Source organism: Hemitrygon akajei, chromosome 1 (assembly GCF_048418815.1).
Source record: "Hemitrygon akajei chromosome 1, sHemAka1.3, whole genome shotgun sequence".
In the NCBI taxonomy this organism is placed as follows: Eukaryota; Metazoa; Chordata; class Chondrichthyes; order Myliobatiformes; family Dasyatidae; genus Hemitrygon; species Hemitrygon akajei.
This window is the reverse complement of record NC_133124.1, coordinates 211,279,441-211,303,899: the sequence shown is the minus strand read 5'-3', so window position 1 is coordinate 211,303,899 and position 24,459 is coordinate 211,279,441. Positions and strand designations below refer to the sequence as shown.

Below are 24,459 nucleotides of genomic sequence, written 5' to 3'. Positions count from 1 at the left end.
CAACCCGAACATCTTCATCTCAGCTGGAATTTTAGACCTTTGGCTTAGATTTCTAAAGGGATTTGTGTATTGTTTTAGGAAACAAAGCAAACACTTAATCATTGATCAACACTGTACAGATGCAGGCTCTTCAGCCCTCCAGTCCATCTGCCCGTAACACTGCTGCAAGAAAACTTTTCATTGCACCTATGCCCACATGTTCTTGTGCATTTGACTATAAGCTCATGACCTGAGAGTATGGCCAAGTAGATGTTGAGAGCAGATGATCTACATCCCATCATTTCCTACGTATTCATGGACCTGTCTAAAAGCCATTATCATATCTTCTTCCAACACTACCCCAGGCACCTACCACTTCCTGTGTAAAAGAAAACTTGCTGTGCACATCTCCTTTGAACTTTCTCCCTCTCATCTTAAATGAATCTCCTCTAATACTTTGCATATCTCCCCTGAGAAACAGATTCCATTTACCCATTCTAGGCCTTTCACAATTTTATAAACTTCTATGAGGTTCCATGGTGGATTGGATAGTGGACTACTTGACAGATAGACCTCAGTATGTGCGGTTGGGAGACTGTAGGTCTGACACGGTGGTCAGCAGCACAGGGGCGCCGCAGGGAACCGTACTCTCTCCGGTCCTGTTCACCCTGTACACATCAGACTTCCAATATAACTCGGAGTCCTGCCATGTGCAGAAGTTCGCTGATGACACGGCCATAGTGGGGTGTGTCAGGAATGGACAGGAGGAGGAGTATAGGAAACTGATACAGGACTTTGTGATATGGTGCAACTCAAACTACCTGCGTCTCAATATCACCAAGACCAAGGAGATGGTGGTGGACTTTAGGAGATCTAGGCCTCATATGGAGCCAGTGATCATTAATGGAGAATGTGTGGAGCAGGTTAAGACCTACAAGTATCTGGGAGTACAGTTAGACGAGAAGCTAGACTGGACTGCCAACACAGATGCCTTGTGCAGGAAGGCACAGAGTCGACTGTACTTCGTAAGAAGGTTGGCGTCATTCAATGTCTGTAGTGAGATGCTGAAGATGTTCTATAGGTCAGTTGTGGAGAGCGCCCTCTTCTTTGTGGTGGCGTGTTGGGGAGGAAGCATTAAGAAGAGGGACGCCTCACTTCTTAATAAGCTGGTAAGGAAGGCGGGCTCTGTCGTGGGCAAAGTACTGGAGAGTTTAACATCGGTAGCTGAGCGAAGGGCGCTGAGTAGGCTACGGTCAATTATGGATAACTCTGAACATCCTCTACATAGCACCATCCAGAGACAGAGAAGCAGTTTCAGCGACAGGTTACTATCGATGCAATGCTCCTCAGACAGGATGAAGAGGTCAATACTCCCCAATGCCATTAGGCTTTACAATTCTACCGCCAGGACTTAAGAACTTTTTAAAAGCTATTATTAATGCTTTTTGAGATAGTGATTTAGATGCATATCATATTTTTTTTACTGAGTTAAGTATTGTATGTAAGTAGTTTTGCTACAACAAGTGTATGGGACATTGGAAAAAAAGTTGAATTTCCCCATGGGGATGAATAAAGTATCTATCTATCTATCTATCTATCTATCTATCAGCCTTTGATTCTCTGGAGAAAACAGCTAAATTTGCCCAACCGCTCTTTATAACTCATGCTCTCTATTCCAAGCAACATCCTGGTAAACCTCTTCTGCACCTTCTCTGAAGCTTCCACACACTTCCTGCAATGGGATGACCAAAAATACACACTATGCTCCAAATGCTGCAGAACTAAAGTTTTATGTATGAAGGGTGATTGATAAGTTCGTGGCCTAGGGTAGACGGAGTCAATTTTAGAAAACCTAGCACATTTATTTTTCAACATAGTCCCCTCCTACATTTACACACTTAGTCCAGCGGTCGTGGAGCATATGGATCTTGGACCTCCAGAAAGTGTCCAAAACAGGGGTGATTGATAAGTTTGTGGCCTAAGGTAGAAGGAGATGAGATATACAGCTCTCGTTACAGGCACATGCAGTTCTACTCTTTGAGTGGTGATGATTATGCAGGAAGTTTGAAGTAATAACATCTCCTTCTACCTTAGGCCATGAACTTATCAATCACCCCAGCTGTGGACACTTTCTGGAGGTCCAAGATCCGTATGCTCCACGACCGCTGGACTAAGTGTATAAATGTAGGAGGGGACTACGTTGAAAAATAAATGTGCTAGATTTTCTAAAATTGAATCCTTCTACCATAGGCCATGAAGTTATTGATCACCCCTCATAGTTGCAACATGATTTCCTTTCTCTTCTACTCAATGGTCTGGCTAATGAAGACAAGCACGCTCTATGTCCTCTTTACCATCTACTCGCATGGCCACTTTCAGGGAATTATGGATCTGGACCCCCAGGTCTATTGTATATCAATATTGTTAAGGGTTATGCCATTAGATGTATATTACAGCTTTACTTTACGTTTGACCTCTGTAGAACAATATTTGACATGGATCTCCAGCCAGAATAACATTCTTCTACCATTACCCTCTGTCTTCTGTGGACAAGCCAACTTTGACTCCAAACTACCAATTCATCGTGTATCTTAATCTTCTGGATCAGCTCACCACTAAGGACATCGTCAAATGCTTTACTCAAATCACATAGACAATATCCGCTGCCCCACTCTCATCACTGCCTCAAAAACATGCTCTTCTTGGTAGCGGTCCCCAGATCCTGAAAAATCAAAACACTAAAAAAAAACTCACCCTCTTTTTCATCACTAATTTTCTCCTTGGTACTTTCCTCTTTGTCAACACTTTGTCAGTTCTCTCCCCAGCTACCCGTACAGTCACTGTTATCTTGCTCTTTTCCTTGGTCTATCTCACTCTTCTCTTGCTTTCTGCTCACTCCTTTTCTATCTGTTTCCGTGATCTCTTTATATCCACACTTACTGTCACCTTACCCTCAAAATGGCAAACCACTTTTGTGGAAAAATTTACCAAAAACAATCATGGGCATGGAAAAGACCAGGATTGCTTATGTCAGACAACACGGTACATAAAGAACGAACTAACCCTCCCCACTCCCTCTTTCCTCTCTGTCTTGCTCTGTACTCTGTCACTTGGTTCTATTTCTGTATGTTCGTAAATATACCTGTTGTCACTCTTCTTTCATCCTTTGAAAGACTGAGATTTATTTTTCACAATACATTGAAACGTGCAGTGAAAATGTGCCATTTGCATTAACAACCAGCACATCTAAGGATTGCCACACATATCATGTCCACAATGCTCAACACAACATACGACACAGAACAAGAATCGACAACGACCACAGAGCAAATCAAAACAACAGCAAAAGGTACAGGTCCCTTTCCCACCTTCCAACCCCTCACACACTCATACACAATGAGCCCCCAGTTCTTGGCCTCGGACTCTCATACTCCATATATTGGGCCTCCAAGTTTCAGTCCCTGGTGTGAACTCGCCCTCTGCCTCTGGACTCACTAAGCTCTGGGTATCGACCGCAGGACTTGTCATCCCCAGGTTTGACCTTTGGGCTTTGACCCCAGATTTTGACTTTCTGTTTTCAAGTTTCTCTCACCTCACCCTTCCTCCTTTCCCTCACATTCCATCTCCTTCATCTGCTGAGCTCTCTTACCATATGCACCCTCACTGACGCTGTCACTATATGTTTCCTCAGTGCACTTCTCTCTCGTGTGCTCTCTTGCTTGCTATCTGCCCTCCTTCTTTTGTGCTCTTCTTCTTTCACCACTGACACCATCCTCTCCTTGCTCCCTCCTTTTCTCCCTGTCCTCCTTTCCTCTATGTACACTCTGCCTGTGCTTCTCAGTCTCTCTCCCTCACTCTCTTGTCTCTGCTATGGTGCTCTTTCCCAGTGTCTCGCTTTATTTTTGTCTCTCACCCTCTCATTCTTTCTTTTCTCATTGCTACTCTCAGTACAGGTGCCCTTTCACTCTCTCACGATCCCTCACCAACTTCTCTCCTCTCTTATGATGTTCAGGTTCAGATTTATTTATTACAGGTGTGGCCCTCCGTTGGTCGAGGTTGACCATGGATGTTGTGACCTAGCTATCTACGTTGTTAGTGCTGCGCCACCTACAGCTGACGTGACCAATGTGAGCGTGGTAGTCTCTTTTGCAAAGGTCACATTAAGAAATGGTCTCAGCTCTGCTGGAGATGTGGTGTTCCTTTCTGTGGGCCCGTCCGTGCTGCTTCTTTCAGGAATTTCCCCTCGCCTGACTTAAGACGTTGTTTCAGTTTGCTTCTCCACTTGGTGCAGCCAGCTGCAAATTCCTCCCAGGACTCAAAGTCCAGTGTCTTCATGCCTCACTTGCAGACATCCTTGTAGTGCAGTTACAGGTGGTCAGTGATTGCCTAGCATGAAGCCATCTCACAGTAGGTGATGTCTTTTGGGAGGCCACCATCCTGCAAGAGGCAGATGTGGCCTAGCCAGCATTGCCTGAGCAGGCTGTACATGCTAGAGAGGCCAGCACGAGAGAGAACCTCAGCATTGGGTGTTCTGTCTCTCCAATGAAGGTTGCAATGAAGGTACCTTAAATGGAAGGTGTTGAGCCTTCTCTCCCATTTAGCCTATGTTGTCCAGGTCTCGCAGCGTACAGTAGTGTGTTGGCAACACAAGTGTTGTGCACTGCCATCTTTGTTTTGATTGAGGGTTTGGAGTTCTCCCAGACTTAATGTGCTGAGGCAGGCAAGAGTTGTTGCAGCCTTCTCGATGTGCTTGTCAATTTCTGTGTCCAAGGAGAGCTCGTCACTGATGATGCACGCTAGGACCAATATGTGAGCTGATGAACAACATCCAGTTTATAGTTATCAATGGTAATGACTGGTGGTGCCTCTACATTCTGTTCCAAGGTGTTTGTCCTTTTCAAGCTGGTGGACAGACCAAATTTCTTGCAGGCATGGGATAAGCAATCCATCCAGCTCATGTACTTCAAAGCATGTAGTGAAATGATGCCCTCACCCTCATCTCCTCCATTTCCCAAATGTCTGTGCTCACCCAATCTTCTCACCTCTTCAACAGTGATAGAGTTCCGCTTGTCCTTATCTACCAACCCATGAGACTCTGAATCCAACATTTCATTCTTTGCGACTTCCATCATCTCTAAAGAGATCCTACCACTAAATATGTCTTTACCTCCCCCTCAATCTCCATTTTCCACAGAGGTCACTCCCTCCATGACTCTCCTGTCCATTCATCCCTCCCCACTGATCACCCTCCCGGCACTTGTCGTGGCAAGCGGCCAAAGTGGTACACATTTACATTCACCTCCTCCCTCACCTCCATTCTGGACCCCAAACAGTCCTTCCAGGTGAGGTAACACTTTGCCTGTGAACTTGCTAGGATTGTGTATCGTGCCTGGTGCTCCCAGTGTGGCCTGATCTGTATTGGTGAGACATGTTGTAAATTGGGCGGGGGGGGGGGGGGCCTTTCATTGAGCACCTCTGCTCCATCTACCAAAAGTGGAACTTCCCAGTGGCCAGTTCCCATTCCCATTCAAACATGTCAGTCCATGACCTTCTCTTGTGCCAAGATGAGGCCACCCTCAGAGTTGAAGAGTAACATCTTATATTCTGTCTGGGTAGCCTCCAATCCAATGGCAGGAATATCAATTTCTCCTTCCGGTAAAAATTTTTGCCTCCCTTCTCCTCTTTTATTCCCCATTCTGGCCCGTAGCCTTGTCTCAGCAGCCCATCACCTTCCCACTGGGTCCCTTCCTCCTCCCCTTTCACCTATGGTCCTCTCTCCTCTCCTATCATATTCCTTCCTCTCCAACCCTTAACTTTTCCTAACCACCTGCCTTCACCTATTACTATCTTGCTATCCTCTTTTCCCTCCCCCTCCACCTTTTCATTCTGTCATCTTCCCCCTTCCTTTCTAGTCCTGAAGAAGGGTCTCTGCCTGAAATGTCAAGTGTTGAATTCCTTCCGCGTTTTGTGTGTGTTTTTGCTTTGGATTTCCAGCATCTGCATCATTTATCATGTTTATAATTACTGAGAATGTGAATTACAGCATCCTTGAAACTGAGTTCATAGGTTATGGGATCAGTTCAGAGTTGAGCTAAGTGAAGTTGTCCACTCTGGTACAGGAACTAGATGGTCGATAACTGTGATGATAACTGTTCTTGAACCTGGTGTGGTTGTCCCCAATGGCAGCAGTGAGAAGAGAGCACTCTTTGTAGATGTGCTTAGAATTTCATTGTATCTTGGTGCCCTCATATGACAATAAACCAATCTGAATCTATACATCATACAACTTCCCCTCCTCTGACAATCAACAGGCACACATCAAGAATGCGTGCTTATCCTGCTACTCTACTCTCTCTACACCCGTGACTTTGTGGCTAGGCACAGCAGAAATGCCATCTATAACTTCACCAATGTCACATCTATTGTCGGTGGAATCTCAGATGGTGATGAGGCAGCATATGGGAGTAAGATAGATTGATTGGTTGAGTAGCGTCACAACAAAAGCCATGCATTCAACATCAGTAAGACCAAAGAATTGATTGTGGATTTCAGGCAGGGGAAATCAGGAGAACACTTACAGGGTGAACAGTTTCAAGTTCATTGGTTCAAAATCTCTGACGATTTATCCATAGTCCAACATGATCATTATGTGCTGTGTCGTATGACGTGGGTGAAAATGGTCTTTGTCAATGATTATTTTTGGGTAACCTTTGCTACAGAAGTGGATTGTCATTGCCTCCTTCTAGATAGCATCTTTACAAAACGGGTGACCCCAGCCATTATAATACTCATCAGCAATTGTCTGCCTGGTGTCAGTGGTCGCACGACCAGGACTTGTGATATGCACCAGTTGTTCATACGACTGTCTAACACCTGCTCTCATGATTTCACGTGGCCCTGATCAGGGGGTGGGGGGCTAAGCAGGCACTACACCTTGCCCATGAGTGACCTGCAGCCTAGCAGAGGGAAGGGGTGTCTTACACCTCCTTTGGTAGAGACATATCTTCACCCTGCCACCTGTGGGCCTAACATATTGATGTAATTATAAAAAAGGCACAAAGGCAATATTTCATTGGGAGTTTGAGGAGATCTGTTATGTCACAATGACGCTAGCAAGTTTCAACAGATGTACCGTAGAGAGCCTTCTGAATGGCGGCATCGTTGCACAGGTTTGGATAAGCTGCAGTGAGTTGTAATGCTCAGCCTGAACAATCACACACACCAGCCTCCTCAGCATCACAGACATTTTCACAAGACAATGCCTCAAGAAGGCGGCATCCATTATTGAGGACAATCACCACCCAGGATATGCCCTCTCCTCATTACTACCATCAGGGAGGAGATACAGGGGCCTGAAGATACACAAGCAACGTTTTAAGAACAGCTCCTTCCCCTCAGCCATAAGATTTCTGAATAGTCCATGAACACTACCTCACTATTTTGTTCTTAGTGCACAGTACTACTGCTGAAAAACAACAAATTTCATTACTTTTGTCAGTGCTAATAAACCCAATTCTGATTCCTCTTCTGCTTTCTCCACCAAATTCTACCTTCCCTTGACTTCCCGATCTTCACTCATCCTCTTTATTCCTCCCTGTTTTACCTCCCTCAACCTCCCCCTATTCATCATCTTCTCTCACCACCCCTTCCCCTCTAGGTCTCATCTTTCCTTCTCTCCACCTTTTGCCATTCACTCTCTCTCCTTGTCTCCATCTCTCTGCCAGTCCTCCATCTCTCAGCCCAATTAATTCTCAATTCTTGTTTCATTTCCTCCGCACGAGCTCTCTTCACTTGAGTCACTCAGTCTCAATGAAAATCCCTCCTCCAACCAGTTTTCCACCCCTCTCCCTGTCCTTCACAATCCCTCACACACAACCCTTTATACTGACTCCTTGCCACAAGCTCCCAAACCCCATCCCTTTCACATTTTCCTTTCTCCCTGCAATCTCTGCTTCCGAACACTCATTCCCCTTTCCTCTCCATTGACCTCCTCCCCGCTTTCTCCAATCATCACCTCCCCAACCAGTTCCACTATTTTACTTGATCTTCTCAATTCTTCTCTGCCTTCTGTACCCCACCCTCCTCGCCTCTATCCAGTTGACACTCTCCTTTACCCAGTCTGCACCTTCCCCATTATCTCATATTTTAATCTCAGTGGCACCTTTCCTCTTCCTCCTCCCCATTTTCCTTCTCCAACCTTCCCCTTCCCTGCGCTCTTTAATATTACTTATCCTCTCCAGATGTGTCTTCCCCTCTCCCAACCTTGCCTCCTCCCACCTCTTCTAACCCTCTACCATCTTTTCTATTCTCTTTCATCCTCTATCATCAATGTCCCTCTCCTATTCACCCCACCACCCTCAAGTTCTTATCCTTATCCTCCTCCAGTTTTGTCCCTTTCTGCTCTCCCTCCCTTACCCAACCTGCCCTCCTCTGCCTCCCCTACTCCTCCCTCTCCTCTCTCTTACTATTCTTACCCTACTCCTTCCCCTCCCCATGCCTCTACTACACTCATCCCCACCTCCCCTCCATCTCCTTTCCCCTCTCCTTCCATCTCCACTAATCCTCCCCATCCCCTCCCCACTCAGTTGCCCCTCCCACCCATTGCTCCTTCTCTCTCTCACCACCTCTTCCCCCACCCCTCACACCCATTCCCTCCTCCTCCCCTACATCCTTTCCCCTCTTACCCATTCCCCCCTTCCCTACCCCATCTCTTCTACCCCCTCCACCCAGTCCTCCTTTCCCCATTCCCCACTCCTCAGCTTCCCTTCCATTCCCCAACCCCTCTCCCTCCATTCCTCTCACCCATCGCCCTCTACTTCACCCCCTCCCCACTTCCTTCCCCTTCCTCACACCTCTTCCTTACTCCTCTCTCCTACTTCCCCTTCATCTCCTCTGCTCCCCACTCACAATCCTTTTCCCAACTGCAGCTTCACCTATCTTTCCACAACCACCCCTCCTTTCCTCCCACCGAAACCCACTCCCTTCTTCCTTCTCCCTTACCCTCAATCCTCTTCCCATCCTCAGCCTCCACCTCCCCTCAGTCCCCTCCCTCCTTGTCACCCACCCAACCCCTTCCTTATCCCCTTACCCTCTCCCCTCTCTGTACCCTTTTCCCCTCCCCTTGCCCTCAATTTCCTCTACTCTCCCTCCCCAAACCCCTCCCTCCTTTCCCCAACCACCTGTTCCTCTCTTCCCTCCCGCAACCTTCCCATCCGCAGCTTCTATCCTCCACCAAAACCCTCCCTCTTTTTCTCTCACCCATTCTCCCTTCCCTCTCTTTCCTACCCCTTTCCTCCCCTTCTCTTCACACCCCTCCCTTACTCCTCTCCTCACACTCTTCCCCCTAACTTATCCCCTCCATCCTCAACTCCCCCACCCACTCCTCCCCTCCCCATTCCCCATCCTCACCTCCCCCTCCCCCTACACACCACCCTCACGCCATCTCATACCCCCCACTCAGTTTGTCTTTCCCCCTACTCTCCCCCCGGGTTCCCCTCCTCCCTGCCGTCCCTCCCCTCCCCTCTCTCCCTCTCTCTCTGCCGCCCCCTCGCTGCTGCCGCCGCCGCCGCCGCTGCCTGCTCTCTGGAAGATGGCGGCGGCGCTCGCCGTCTCTCCCTCTCCTGCGCTTCGGGTGAGTCTACTCCGCCCCGAGCTGGGGCTCCGCCGCACTGCTCCGGCTTCGCCCGGCAGCGGACACCGGCCTCCTGTCGATAGCAGCGAGGCTGGCCGGTTGGATGGCGAACGCGACCGCAGCGCCGCGACAGCACCGGAGCCCGGGCCGCTCGGGCCTGCGGCCTAGCGCAGGGCGAGCGTTTGGGGGGTGTCCCCGGGTCGACGTCGGGGCTGCTGTAGCCAGGCCGGGCTGCCGACGGCCACCGAGCCGTCCCCTCCGCTGGGAGAGTCGCCGATTGGCAGGCGGCCGCCGACCGTGGCCTAGGCCGCAGGCCTCGGTCTCTGAGTTGTGGCGTAGCGGAGAATGGGCGCTTGTTGTGGCAGTGGCGGCGGGGGAGGGGATGCTACGGTGAAAAGCAGCCTGTGTTTGGGGCGGCCGAGGCAGCCACCTGCGGCCCCCGACGCGCCGGAACCTCGGCATTGGGCTGTAAACAAAAGGCGCCGGTCCCTGGCCAGAAGGGAAGCGACCGGGCTGACTGGCCGCTGGCCCTTATTTACAGCCCGGGCATTTAAATGCACTGCTGCAGCTCTCCGGGCTGCTCTCTGTTCCACATCCTGCACCCCCTTCTGGCCCGGCACCTCTACTCCCCAGCCACTCTCCTTCCACCTTTGCACACTCACCCTTACTGCCTCAATTTTCTTCTCCCCTTTTCCCTCTAGCTCTTCCTCTGTCCATCCTTCTACCCTCCCCTTGCTCACTGTACTACCTTATGCCCATATCTCTTCCCTGCCCCCTTGCTCCTAGCCTCCACCCTGTATCCCCTACCCTGCTCCTTGCACCAAATCCCTCTCCATCCTGGTCCCTGCTTCTTGTAACCAGGGGTTTCTAACCTTTTTTATGCCATGGACCTTTGCCATTAACTGAGGAGACCATGGACCTCAGGTTGAGAATCCCTACTGTAACCCCTCATTCCTCACCCTGTTCTTTCTCTTCAATACCATTTATATCCTGCACTGCCACAGATGCTCTCTCCTTCCACCTGAGTATGCCATTGTCCACCCCCTAGCTGCCGCATTTGCACCTTCTACACCTCCTAGATACCTCCCCTGTGTTCCCTCTGTAAAAAAGTCACTGCAATCTTTACACTTTTCACTGCTCCCCGTCACGCTCTCCTTCCCCTCCTATCTACTCATTATTGCAAATACAGCATTGTACAGTATAGCATTTACCTCTTCCTTTACTCAAAGTGTAATTTCTGTGTTTCCTCCTCCAGGTGCGTAGTTCTGCCTAGTGTTCATCTTGTATTACATTCGGTGTAAATGCCTGTGTAGGCAATTGAATGGAGGCTTTCTGATGGTTTGGAGTTTTGGGACCTTTGCAGAAGGTTGGAATCGTATAAATCGTGTATTTCAATAAGGCTGTTTTGTGAAGAAGAGCATCTTTGTTCCCCTTGTATTCTCTCCGTGAGAAGTAGACCTGGTTGAGAGAGGGGAAATTGGCTTCGATTTGAAAAACGTCAATGCTATGGTGAACTGCTTTATTCCGAGAAATCTATTTTTGTTATGTGTGGAACTGATTCAGCACAGAGATAAGGGGTAACACTCTGTGGATACTGGGAGTTATCAGCCATGGTAAAACTGGCAAATCCGTTGTACACCGAGTGGATTTTGGAGGCAATCCAAAAAGTGAAAAAGCAGAAACAGAGACCCTCAGAGGAAAGGATTTGCCATGCTGTTGCCTCATCCCATGGATTAGACAGAAAAACTGTCCTGGAGCAACTGGAACTGAGTGTCAAAGATGGGACAATCTTAAAGGTTACAAATAAAGGACTTAATTCTTACAAGGATCCAGACAATCCAGGACGGATTGTACTCCCCAAGCCTCGGAATCAATCCAAGTCAGATGCAAAACACAATGTTGATTGGAATAAACTTCTCAAAAGGGCAATAGAAGGCTTGTCAGAGCCCAACGGATCATCACTGAAGAACATTGAACGGTACCTGAGGGCACAGAAGGATGTGATAGCAGTGTTTGGAGCGGGAGCCTCCTCAGCCCTCCACCAGCAGCTGAGGCTGTCCCTGAAGCGCGCCATAAGCCACGGCAGAATTATCAAGGACGGGCCCCTGTATCAGCTCTTGCGTGGCAAATCGGGCGGCGATAGCAAGCAGGGCCAAGATTCAATCTCCTGCCTCCCACCTGTTAGCCTCCTGACTCATGAAAAGGATAAGGTAGGTGGCTTTTGAATAAAGATAGACGGTTGTATCACACTTTGATGCTCAAGGAACGAAAGACACGGTTGTATAAATTTTGTGATCCTGGGGAAGTAGGAAGTAGGCAGATGGTAGTTTTTGACCAGGTGTCTAATCGTGTACTTAATTCCTGTACTTCCGACATGACTAATGAGACTTGCTTTTTACTAGGTGGGATGGGAAGGGACGTAGCAGTATTTTCAAATACTTCCAAGTACTAAGAAGGTTCTCTGCAGTTGAGAGATATATCAAATCCGATAGCTATGATGGACGTGATCAGCAGTTAAATTTGTTGCTTAAGTGGTTTGTGACCGTGGGCAATTGATTTATCACTCAAGTAGGCTTTATAAATACTTTTATTGCAATAGGAGGGAAATTGATGCCAAAATTTGTAGATACCACTAACCTAAAGCTGTGGAACATTTGTAGTTCTTGTGCATTTTCCTGACTATGTATCTGAGGGTATTTATGTTTGATTTTAAAGGCATTTTTTTGGTCATGAATATGTTTCTACAAGATGCCTTTTAGATGACATCAGGGTGTTAATGCAATGCACAAATCAATGCAACATGTGTGGTACAACGCTTGGAGTTCGCTTGCATCTTAGATCACTGGCTGTTGTATTTGTTGGTTTTAGATAATACTGCTGCAGGTCACAAACAATTTGATTGAGATCTATTCTGTGTCAAAATGAATAACAACTGATATATTGCTTTACACATTTGGTCATGTTTATTGTGCTGAATTGTTCATTTAAATCTCCAAAAATTTCCAAGATGAGCCCATTCAGGGTTTAGTTCTGCGTTACCATGAGTTTGGACTTGCAGTGTAAATGGGATACTTTGTCTTAATCTGTTTGTGCGTTTTTTTAAGAGTGGGTGGGTCTTTTGCTAGTCTAGAAGTGACAATTTGTCATGTTAGAGTTGGTGCTTGTGAAGGTGTGAAATTAGGAAATCCACTAGACTTAATTTGTTAGCCTGATACTAAAGTTTGCAACATAAAGGTTAGCCTTCATTTACCCACTTAACTATTGAGCTCGTAACAGTACAGTAATTAACTTCATGGTGTCCAGTGAGTTGAATGCAATTATTGCTCTTTCAGATATGTGAGGAATTTCCATTTATTAAAAGGCTTACATTTTCTCAGGATATCTTATGGCTTTTTAAATCCAGTGAATTACCTCTGCATGCAAACACACAGGGCAGTTAATTTACAGGCAGCAAGTGTCACCATAAAAGTGATGACCTTATATCTGGGTTTGGTCATGATAGTTGAGTGGTAATTCTTTGCTAGAATGTACAAATTCCTTACTCTCATTAAGGTCTTTTCAATCCATTAGAACATAAACTGGGCATTACATCATCTAAGAGTTCACAACTCTAATAGTGCAGTTCTCAGAATGTAATTGGACTGTCAGAGTCTATCGGTCTGAGAGGGGGCATGAACTTTGCAACCTCTTACCTTGGAGATGAGAAAGCTACCTGTGAGCCAGGCTGGCATAGTAAAGGAAAGTGGAGAAATTGCAGCTTCTGAATTGAATTCATCTGGAAAAAAAATTAGAAAATCACATAGTCATCAAAACGAGCAGGTAGATGTGTAGCTTTGCAATTTATACTACGGGGTGAGTACCCCTTATATGAACTTCCAATATCTGAAAACCTCTGAAATCAAATTTTTTTTTTGGAATGCTGACGTGACGTCACAAATAGAAAATTCAGCAAGGAGCAGGGAAGATTCCCAAGTGATGTGCAGGTCCCTGCACACCACAGGCTGTTCTGAGAAGTGACCTCACATATGTAATGAGCAGAAATTAATGAAAAACCATGGCATAAAGTGAAACATGAAGATCTTGGTTGTGATTTGAAAGAATGGATTCGTCAGTGTCGCAGTGAACATGTGCTACTTAGTGGTATGTCTAGCATGAAACAAGCAAAAATCTATCACCACAAACTAAAAATTGAAGTTAATTGTGAATATTCAGCAGGTTGGATGCAGAAATTTAAGAAAGTGCACGTCATTAATTTTTTGAAGATTTGTGATAAAGTATCTGCTGATCATGAAGCAACAGGGAAATACATTATTGCGTTTGTTAGGGTCGTCACTGATGAAAATCTAACATGCTGAACAGCTCTGTGTGTGAAGAACAAGTGTAAGTTGAAGACTGCTTACCAGTAGCATATTAATTCAGTGTCAGAAATAATGGCGATCCCAAGCTATCCCATTGTATATCCCAAAATCTGAAATCTGAAACATCCCCAGCACCAAGCATTTCGGATAAGGGGTACTCAACGTCTACAAGTTGAAAGTGAGCGGGAAACAGGGAATCTGTGGAGCAAATTTTTCCATACAGGATGGTAGATATGTGGAATGGAGCATGTGATGTAGGCAGGTACAATGGCCGTTTAAAAGACATTCAGACAGGTAGGTACAAATTTAGAGGACGTGAACTTGGTTGGCATAGATGAGTTGGGCAGAAGGGCCTGTTGCTGTGTTGTATTATGCTCTAACTCTTACTGTTCCCAATTATGGATTGTACTTTGCCTTTGAGTTCAGCTACAATGTTATATTTGGGACTTTAAGTCTGGTCTGAATTTTTATACCAGAATCATGTTTAATATCACCAGCATATGTCCTGAGTGAAATGCAATACACAATATTAAAAATACAAATTACAGTGAATATGTATATATGTGTGTGTATATATATATATATATATATATAAATAAAATAAAATAGTTAAATAAGTAGTGCAAAAATAGAAATAAAAAAGCAGTTCATTGGTTCAGTGTTCATTCAGAAATCAGATGGCAGAGGGGAACAAGCTGTTCTTGAATCGTTGGGTGTGTGCCTTGAGGCTTCTGTACCTCCTTCCTGATGGTAGCAATGAGAACAAGGCACGACGTGGGTGATGGGGATCCTTAATGATGGATGCTGTCTTTTTGAGGCAGTTAGAATGCTCTCCAATCTGTAGAAATTTTCAAGAAATCTCCTCAAACTCTGAATGAAATATAGCTGCTGTTGTGCCTTCTTTGTAGCTGCATCGACACGTTGGGGACAGGATAGAGATATTAGACTCTGGTTTTGAATGTTCCCTCAGTCCTTGCAGTATTGGCACCAAGATTTGTAGATAAAGTTGAGTTAAAAACCAACTACAGCTGTGTCATTTTGCAGTATGACTACATTGTAGTTGTCTTCTGTTCTTAACAGTATGCTAGAAAGGTTCACTTTTGTGATAGTTTACTTTGCAAGATAAAGTATAAGGATGATACATCATTTTTGTTACTTTTATGCTTGAAATAGGGAAGAATTTTCTCTGTTGGTTGCAATGATGACAGGTGGCACTTAATAATTTGGTTTTGGAATGCTGGTGTGGCTATACACATTTATTATTCCTAGCCTGGTGCTCTGATGTAATGGTTTTGAGCATAGTGGTATTTGAGAATGTAGGGAGAACTTGGGACGAGGACCCAGTGATGGCAATGTTTGGTTGAGGATGGACAGGTGATGGAGATGATGTTTCTGGTATTTAGCTCTCAGTATTTACTTAGTTACTGCCCCATTATGCCACTGGTGTTTAGGGCATCAATGAAGGTCCTCCATTTCTCGCGTAGTTCAGAGCTTCCTTCATCTTGTCAGTAGCTTCTTCTCGGTTTTCTCCACTGTTGGTCCTGGATGGAGATTCAGGAACACCATCACACTCAGATGTAGAAGGATTCTTCATTGCTGTTTCTGTAGCAGTTTTATTTTGTTTTGTAGTCAGGGTTGTTAGCCCTGAGCAGAATACCGGAACCTGGAGGACCAGTGGACCACTCTTAGTCAGGCCTCTACTCTTTGACCCGTTTGGCATGGGTGACCCTACCAAGAGCCAAAGCAGAAAGCCCTGAATCCAGCCAGCATAGCTCTCCGGGTCATTGAGGCATGCAAGCCTCCAAACCCTACAATAAGATTGTTCTCAAAAAGGAAGTCACAAAAATGTCATGAAGATAGGCACGTAAGCTTGCACTCCCAGATCAGTAGTGTTAAAATAATGTATAATTTGAATTCCGGCTCTCACAAGTTTAGGATCTGGATGGATTGAAGCTTCTTTTGGCAAGGGGCTTGTAATTGATACCACTGTCCAGTCAACACTGTGCCTCACTCAACCTTAAGGTGTGTGAATTGTTTGTGCCCATGAATGGACCATACAACAAAAAATATGTCCAAGTTCTATCAAACCTATTGGCTTCAGTCACAGAACACGTTGTGGTGACTGATTTTGATTATTGTGAAATGCAATCAAATTATAAATTGTTAGCATTTTGTAACTGGCATTGAAGAGGGTTCAGGAGAATGATTCTAGGAATGAAGGAGTTAATGTATGAGAAGAGTTTGATGACTCTGGGCCTGTACTCACTGGAGTTTAGAAGAATGTTGGGGAGGGGATGACCCCATTGAAGCCTATCAGATATTGAAAGGCGTTGATAGAGTGGACATCAAAAGGATGTTTCCTATAGTGGGAAAGTCTAGGACCAGAGGGCATAACCTCAGAATAGAAGGATGTCTCATTAGCACAGAGATGAGGAGGAATTTATTTAGCCAGAAGGTGGTGAACCTGTGGAATTCATTGTGGAAGTCAAGTCATTGGGTACATTTAAAGTGGCAGTTGTTAGGTTCTTGATTAATAAGGGTGTCACAAGGAGAAGGAGAATGGGGTTGAGAGGGATAGTAAATGAGTCATGATGGAGCAGACTTGATGGGCTCAATGGCTTAATTCTGTTCCTATGTATTGTGGTAACCTGTTACCAACTTGTTGCAGGTTCCATAGGATAAAGAAGAATGGGAAATGGTTTGGTGGCAGAAGGGTTTGGTTGCAGATGACAATTGCAGGAAAAGGAGAAATTGAATATATTTAAAATCTCCTCAGTTTGGTGTTTAAAAATGTGTGGGTGTTCTTGATTTCAAAATTTGGAAATAATAGAGGGAACAAGAAGGGCAGTTAAATAATTTCTGTACAATTGGTATTGAGTCTTGTGGGCTTTATAAACATAGAAGTTGTTGAGGAAGAGAATTTGAATTAAGTAAAAATGTAACGTTTTGAATCTTAAGCAGTGGACTGGATATAAGGATTGTACTTGAATTTGGTATTTCATTAAAAAAAAACTTGATGGTTGAAGGACAGTGAAGAATGGAGCCATCGAACCTGGATTGTAACTGTGACTATGTTTATGAAGGAGGTGAAGAAGACATCCAAACAGATATTTTCATTGTATTTAAGATGTAGGTGAGAGGCATTGACAACAATCCAAGAGAAATTGGAGGTGGAGTGGCCTGTTCCAATTCGATTTCAAAGGCAGCGCTAGTGGAACAATTTGACAGGAAGTTCGGCAATCAAATGCACAGCTTTTTTATGATGTTTAGAAGTGCCAGATTCTTGTTAAAGGTGTTTGCGAAGTGTACACGTTTCTCACCAAAACAAACCAGGTTGCAGAAATGAACCGGAAAGGTCAGCTTCCTCTTTAGGAGAGCGAGTAATTGGACCATTAGGGGTGGAAGAGGAATTGCAAAGGTTCACAGCGGTCACGAGAGATTGATGTCTGAGAGTTAACGCTGAAGCAGCAGGGAGACAACATCTGATGCTTCTGTCAAGTGGAGCGAGTAGAAGTGCTCTAATAGAAGATTTACAGAAGTTGGCCGTGGACAGCACAATGTGACCAAGTGACTGGATGTGTTTGGCAGTAATCTTACAGCAGAGTTTGTCTAATTGCAACCTGTAGGCGAAGGCAGTGAGAGCTGTGGGAGAAATTGTGAAGGAAATAGCTGAAACATGTGAATGAGGGTGGGAGCAGCTCGATGATATTGTGACACTTTGCACCATTCTTCCCCCCCCCCACCCCCAAGCACTGCAGTGTCCGAAAACATCTGCTCCATATGAAATAAAATGTGAGACATTTCACTTGTGTGGGGACATTTGGTTTATTTTAACATTGCTGAAAGCTTATGGAAAGAAAATTAAATAATCCAACAAAATATTGAAGTCTCAGTTTAGCTTTTATTGTTTAAAAGCTTGAGTATGGTGGACAGAGGTTGTGCAGTAGTTATTAATGATAGTGCACCAAAGGCTGACACCTATTTCACCCTAATTGTTCAAGATTCAAGGTTGTTTATTGTCATTTCTCAGTACACAAGGATAAGAGAACAAAATGACCGTGCCTCTAGATCTGATGCAGCATAAATAACATAATCAAAATAAACATGATTTTATTTTTTATTTTTGTTGAGATACAGTGCAGAATAGGCCTGTGTTATGGATGGTCATGACAGTGTGGCTATACTATGGAGTTAATTTGCTCAGCTGTTCTCATGTGGACAGGTATGAGATCCTCTTTGTGGTGTGGTTTCCGATAGAGCATTGTTGTCCTTTAAACTTGCTATAAAGCAGTTTTTATGCTGGAAAGTATTTACGGTAATGTATCATGTGACTTAATGTTATTTCCTTTGAGATGGTATTAATTCTCAACATTTGTCCCCCTATCGCCGGCACCAATTAGCTGTCTCTCTACAGGAGTTTGGAGGCATGCTTAATTGCCAGGCAATTATTCTTTTCCTTCACTGAGGCCAGTGATCTAATGACATTAATAAAACAGGTGCTGCTATGTTTCATGTGAAAAGAGAATTTGCTTCTATTAAATTGAATCTGCTGCTACTTTTTGCTTTGAACGTGGCCTTTATTGTAAGGCTGTCCTTAGTGTCTGAGTGGGTGATTAATGGACGTGCAAAGAAACTGAGGCAGGGCGCATGGTGTGCATTTTGAAGGAAAACCATAAACTTTCATGAAGTTTGAATCTGGAAGGTGAAAATGTGCACCTTATCGAAAGCACCAAAATGTATATTCCACCCTAGTTCCCTTGAGAAGCTACTGGTGAGATGCTTATTTAATCTGTTTGCGTCAGTGTGTCCCCTCTGCTCCTCGCACCTATCATTGCCGGGGGATTATAGTTAGGTTAGATGTGGTTGAGAAAGGCTTGGTCTTTTGAAGTACATCTTGAGGAAGTTATATATATTTGTAATCACCATGCACCAGCAGTGTGTGGAACTACCTTCCCTACATTTTCCCAATTGTTGTCCCTTTCAGGCAGCATTTTTGCTGTTTTTGTAGCATTTGACTTTTTTACGAGGCCAGATTGCTAGCTCGATGCTCAACTCAGTACAGATAGAAAGCGTGCAAGGAGCCGGTTGGATTCAGACTCGGGATCACTCGCCCTGAAGTCCAGTGCTGATGCAGTTGTCCTCTGTCGTTCATGACTTTGTGTGGCAGGACTGCCCTGCTTAGAATTGATACATCGGTTGTGGATTCAGTTAGCTCTTTGTAACAAGCTGATTTTGCTGTTTACCATGTGTTTTAACTTTACCAAATCATCTCGTTTTTGAATATGTCCAGTAATTGCCACATTCCTTATTGAACATTGGTCTCCTAGCTTGGTCATATTGGTGATGTGAAGTTACAGAATATATTTATCTCTGGTATGTTTGTTGGCCTTTGTCACAAAAGGAATGGAATAGTACAATTGTACAGGGAGTTGCTAAGGCTTGCATGGGCACAGGTTCGTTAGGATAATCCCTTGGATGCAGGAATTGCCTTGTGAAGAATAGGTTGAGCAGGTTGATGTTTGAAGAAATGAAAATTGATCTCACTGAAGCTTATGCTTGGGTGGCAGGGTGGATATACTAAAAGGAGGTGTTAGGCACTCGTTCCTTCCGCAAGCCTGCAGGTCACTCTTAGGAAAGGTGTCGCATATGCTTAGAACCTCTGACTAGGGTCACTTGAAACCATGGGAGTAGCTGGTGCATATCACAAGACCTAGCTATGTGACTACTGATGCCAGGCAATCTCTGAAGAGTATTGATAATGCCGGGGGTCACCTGTCTTGTAAAGACTCTGCCCAGAAGAAGGCAATGGCAAACCACATCTGTAGAAAAATTTGCCAAGAACAATCATGGTGATGGGACCATAATCATACGACACGGCACATAACAAATGAACAGAGCTTATAAATTTCAAGGGAGAGGATTCAGGTTAGACTCTGAGAGGATATTTCTTGTGGGGTCAACAGTAGTGACACAGTGAAGGAGGATCATATTGAAACCTCAAACACGAGGAAATCTGCAGATGCTGGAAATTCAAGCAACACACAAAAAATGCTGGTGGAATGCAGCAGGCCAGGCAGCATCTATAGGAAGAAGCGCTGTCAACGTTCCGGGCCGAGACCCTTTGCCAGGACTAACTGAAGGAAAAGGTAGTAAGAGATTTGAAATTAGGAGGGGGGGAATCCGAAATGATAGGAGAAGATGGAAAAGGGAGGGGTGAAGCTAAGAGCTCGAAAGATGATTGGCAAAAAGGATACAGAGCTGGAGAAGGGAAAGGATCATGAGACGGGAGGCCTAGGGAGAAAGAGAGGGGGAAGGAGCACCAGAGGGAGATGGAGAACAGGCAAAGAGTGATGGGCAGAGAGAGAAAAAATTGGAGGGGGGAATAAATAAATCAGGGATGGGGAAAGAAAGAGACGAGGGGCATTAACGGAAGTTAGAGAAATCAATATTCATACCATCAGGTTGGAGGCTACCCAGACGGAATATAAGGAGTTGTTCCTCCAACCTGAATGTGGCTTCATCTTGACAGCAGAGGAGGCCATGGATAGACATATCAGAATGGGAATGGGACGTGGCCACTAGAAGATCCTGCTTTCTCTGGCGGACAGAGCGTAGGTGTTCAGCGAAATGGTCTCCCAGTCTGCGTCAGGTCTCACCGATATATACAAGGCCGCACCGGGAGCACCGGACTCACAGCCACACCAGCCGACTCACAGGTGAAGTGAAGGACTGTCTGGGGCCCTGAGTGGTGGTGAGGGAGGAAGTGTAAGGGCAGGTGTAGCACTTGTTCCACTTACAAGGATAAGTGCCAGGAGGGAGATCGGTGGGAAGGGATGGGGGGGGGGGGGTGGGGGGGGACAAATGGACAAGGGAGGTTTAAGGTGAGAGGAAGGAATTTTTAAAAGATCTGAGGTGAAAAAGTTTTTCTACATATAGAGTAGCTGCATTGCACTTTCTCTGCACCTTTTGCACTCTGTTCTGCTTTGTTACTGTTTTACCTTATGCTAGCTCAATGCACTGTGTAATGATTTGATCTGTATGAACAGTAAGCAAGACAAGGTTTTCACTGTACCTTGGTAGATGTGACAATAATGAACCATTACAAATACCAGTGTCAATACTTCTCACTGTCTCAGTAAAGCAGCCGGCGTAATCAAAGATTCCAATCACTCAGACATTCTCTCTTCTCCCCTCTTCCATTGCGCAGAAGATACAAAAGCCAGAAAGCATGTGCCACTGGGCTCGAGGACAGCTTCTATGCCGTTGTTATCAGATCCTTGAATGGACGTCTTGTATGATAAGATGGACTCCTGACCTCATCCTGCCTCGTTATGACCTTGCACTTTAATGTTTACCTACAGTGCACTTTCTGTGCATGACAAATTTTACACTGTATCTTGGTACATGTGACAATAATAAACTAATACTGATATCTGGAATCCCTGTTGGAGGTGGTGGATGAATCAGGGACAGTCACTGCACCTGGGAGATATTTAAACAGGCATTTCTGTAGACAAGGTATAGAGGACATGAACCTAATGTGAGCATATGGGATTAGTATAGATGGGCAGAGTGGTTGGCATGGATGTGATAAACAGAAAGGCCCATTTCAATGACACCACGTCCTTCAGGCTTGGCCAGCTTTGTATATTGATGTATTATTCTTGGTGATGGACAATAACTTCAGCATCTTATGTGCCTACTGCCCTCAGCCTATGTTGAATGTAGAGGAGTACTAATTCATCAAGTGAGAGATGGAGTGAGATAAAAATCAGCCAAACAATTTTTCTTGAGTATGTTGTCACATTCTCTTGGTGAGGAACAATCGTAATTTGTGTTATGGATATTTATTACAGAGAGAAATGAAGGTTGAAATGGCAGGCTACTCCATTTTGTCTAAGGACCACCCTGTGTTGTTCTAGCCAAGTATTTAAAAAAAAGCAGTTTTTATCCAGGTGAGTATAAGTGACAAAGAAGTGGAGGCAAGTGAAGGAAAATGATTTGTTTAATTTTATTCAAAATAACTCATCTCAGACAGGTAACAAACTTTGATCATTGCCTTGGTTTGCGAGTCTGTAGGGCTTGCACAGAATGGAAAGGACAAATCATGCTGTGCACTGTAGTCTGATTTTGAATTTGATAATAGTTGCAGTCGTATATTACTTTGCATCCTGTGTTGCCTTGTGCTCATTTCTAGTCAGATTTTTCTAGAAACGTTGTTCAATTGCGGAATGTGCTTGTGGTATAAACCATTACCTTGCAGCAGAGTGTGAGAAAGTGACCCACACTGGCTTATTATTGCAGCAATGCTACAAGCCAATAGCATGGAGTTGAATCAACTTAGTTCCCACATTGGAGAATAGAAGTACATTTTTCTGTTTGGATTGATTGTTCTTGCCTGATGTTGAAACACTTGTTCTTTCACCTTGTGTTGATTCAGGATAGTCGATGGATCCATCTCCTTTCACCCTTCACCGTTGATCTGTTCTGAGTAGACTGTTCCAGGTGAACTGCCAATCATAAAATCAGCTTATTTTTAGGGGATGAGAAAATGGACAACTTACATCTTGAATAGAAGAATACACTCAGTGGCTACCTGTATGTACACTTCATTAATGCAAATATCTAATTGCCCAATTACATGGTAGCAACTCAGTGCATGAAAGCATGCAGATGTGGTCAAGAGGTTCAGTTATTGTACCAAGCAAGCATCAGAATGGGAAAGAAATGATATCTAAGTGACATTGACTGTTGAATGATTGTTGGTGCCAGATGGGGTGGTTTAAATTTCTCAGAAACTGCTGATCTGTGGTTTTCACGCACAACAGTCTCTAGGGTTTACAGAGAATGGTGTGGAAAAACAAACATCCAGTGAGTGGCAGTTCTGTGGGTGAAACACCTTGTTCCTGATAGAGGTCAGAAGAGAATGGCCAGACTGGTTCAAGCTGACGGGAAGGTGACAGTGATTTAAAGTAACCACGTTACCACAGTGGTGTGCAGAAGGGCACCTTTGAATGCACAACACACCAAACCTTGAAGTGATTGGGCTACAGTGGCAGAGGACCGTGAACATACGCTCAATGGCCACTTTATTAGATACATGAGGAATTAATAAAGTGGCCACTGAGTGTCGATGACACAGATGACTTGAGTATTTTTGTCTTTGGAAGAAGAAAATAAAGTAGAAGTGAATGAGAGAAAGTGATGGATGTGGCAATAACAAATATAATATGTTTTAACAATTCTTTTGTATATGCAACAGAAATTCAGATAATTCAGATAACCTGTTTCGGCCTCTTATCCTAAAAACTGAAAAAATCCATACAGATATCTTGTATTTGTTGTGAGGTGGTAATTAATTTAACCTTGTTATTATGCAAGCTTCATATTTTGTGTATATTTCCTTTATGATAAGCCAATCATCAGAGTTCAGGATTATCTTGCCAGTTTAATGAGAAGTGCATGAAGATGTATTGTCTTGCACGTATTTGCACAAAAAATACTGTATGTACCTGATTTTTTTGTGTGGTACTGAATTAGATCCTATTTTATTTCAAACTTGGATTTGAATAGAGGTGTCCCTCTAAGCTATATATTAATAGCATGAGAAGTTGGTTGCTACTAGTATAATCCTAAATATAGCAATTTAAGAATTAAGCCAAACTGATGCAAAAGAAGGATAAAGGGAGTAACACATGAGAACACCACCACCTTCAAATTCCATGCTAAGGGAAAAAAACATTCTGATTTGGAAGTATATCAGCATTCTTTGCTTACTGCTGTGCCAAATCCTGGTATGCTAACTGCATACTATAACATAGACTAGTAGAACACAGTATGGGTCCTTCAGCCTACAATATTGAACCAATCTTAAAAAATTTAAAAAAATTACAGTCGGATGAACATATATAACTATTTAATTTAGTTTTATATGTTATATAAAAGTTAAATAAAGTGAGGGCAATAAAAGTAGTGAGTAGTGTCTGCATTCAATGTTCATTCAGAAATCTGATAGCAGAGGAGAAGAAGCTCTTCCTGGATTATTGAGTGTGGGCCTTAAGGCTCCTGAATCTCCTTCTTGATGGTAGCAATGAGAAGAGGGAATGTCGTGGGTGATGAGATCCTTAACAATGGACACCGCTTTTCTGAGGTATTGCCCCTTGAAAATGTCCTGGATGCTGGGGAGGCTAGTGCCCATGATGGTGCTGACTGAGTTTACAACTTTCTGTCGCCTAATTCGATCTTGTGCAGTAACAGCCTCCCCCCCCCCCCCAACACTCAGATGGTAATGCGATCAGTTGGAATTCTCTCCACAGTACATCTGTTGAAATTTGCAAGTGGCTTTGGTGACAAACCAAATTTCCTGAAACTTCTAATGAAATATTGCTGTTGTTGTGCCTTCTTTTTATCTGCATCAATATCTTGGGCCCAGGATAGATTCTCAGAGATGTTGACATCTAGGAACTTGAAATTGCTTGTACTTTCCATTTC

At 44.4% G+C, this 24,459-nt stretch overlaps 1 protein-coding gene across 1 annotated transcript in view; it reads left to right on the top strand.

The window, feature by feature from the left end:
* Positions 1-9,524: 9,524 nt before the first annotated feature.
* The window catches only part of LOC140735108 (histone acetyltransferase KAT6A-like), a 189,855-nt gene continuing 174,920 nt past the window's right edge, over positions 9,525-24,459 (top strand). Inside the window, exons 1-2 of the mRNA XM_073059905.1 lie at positions 9,525-9,610; positions 10,866-11,820. Coding sequence (XP_072916006.1) covers positions 11,221-11,820 — 600 coding nt within the window. The 5' untranslated portion in view covers positions 9,525-9,610; positions 10,866-11,220. The remainder of the gene's footprint in view (positions 9,611-10,865; positions 11,821-24,459) is intronic.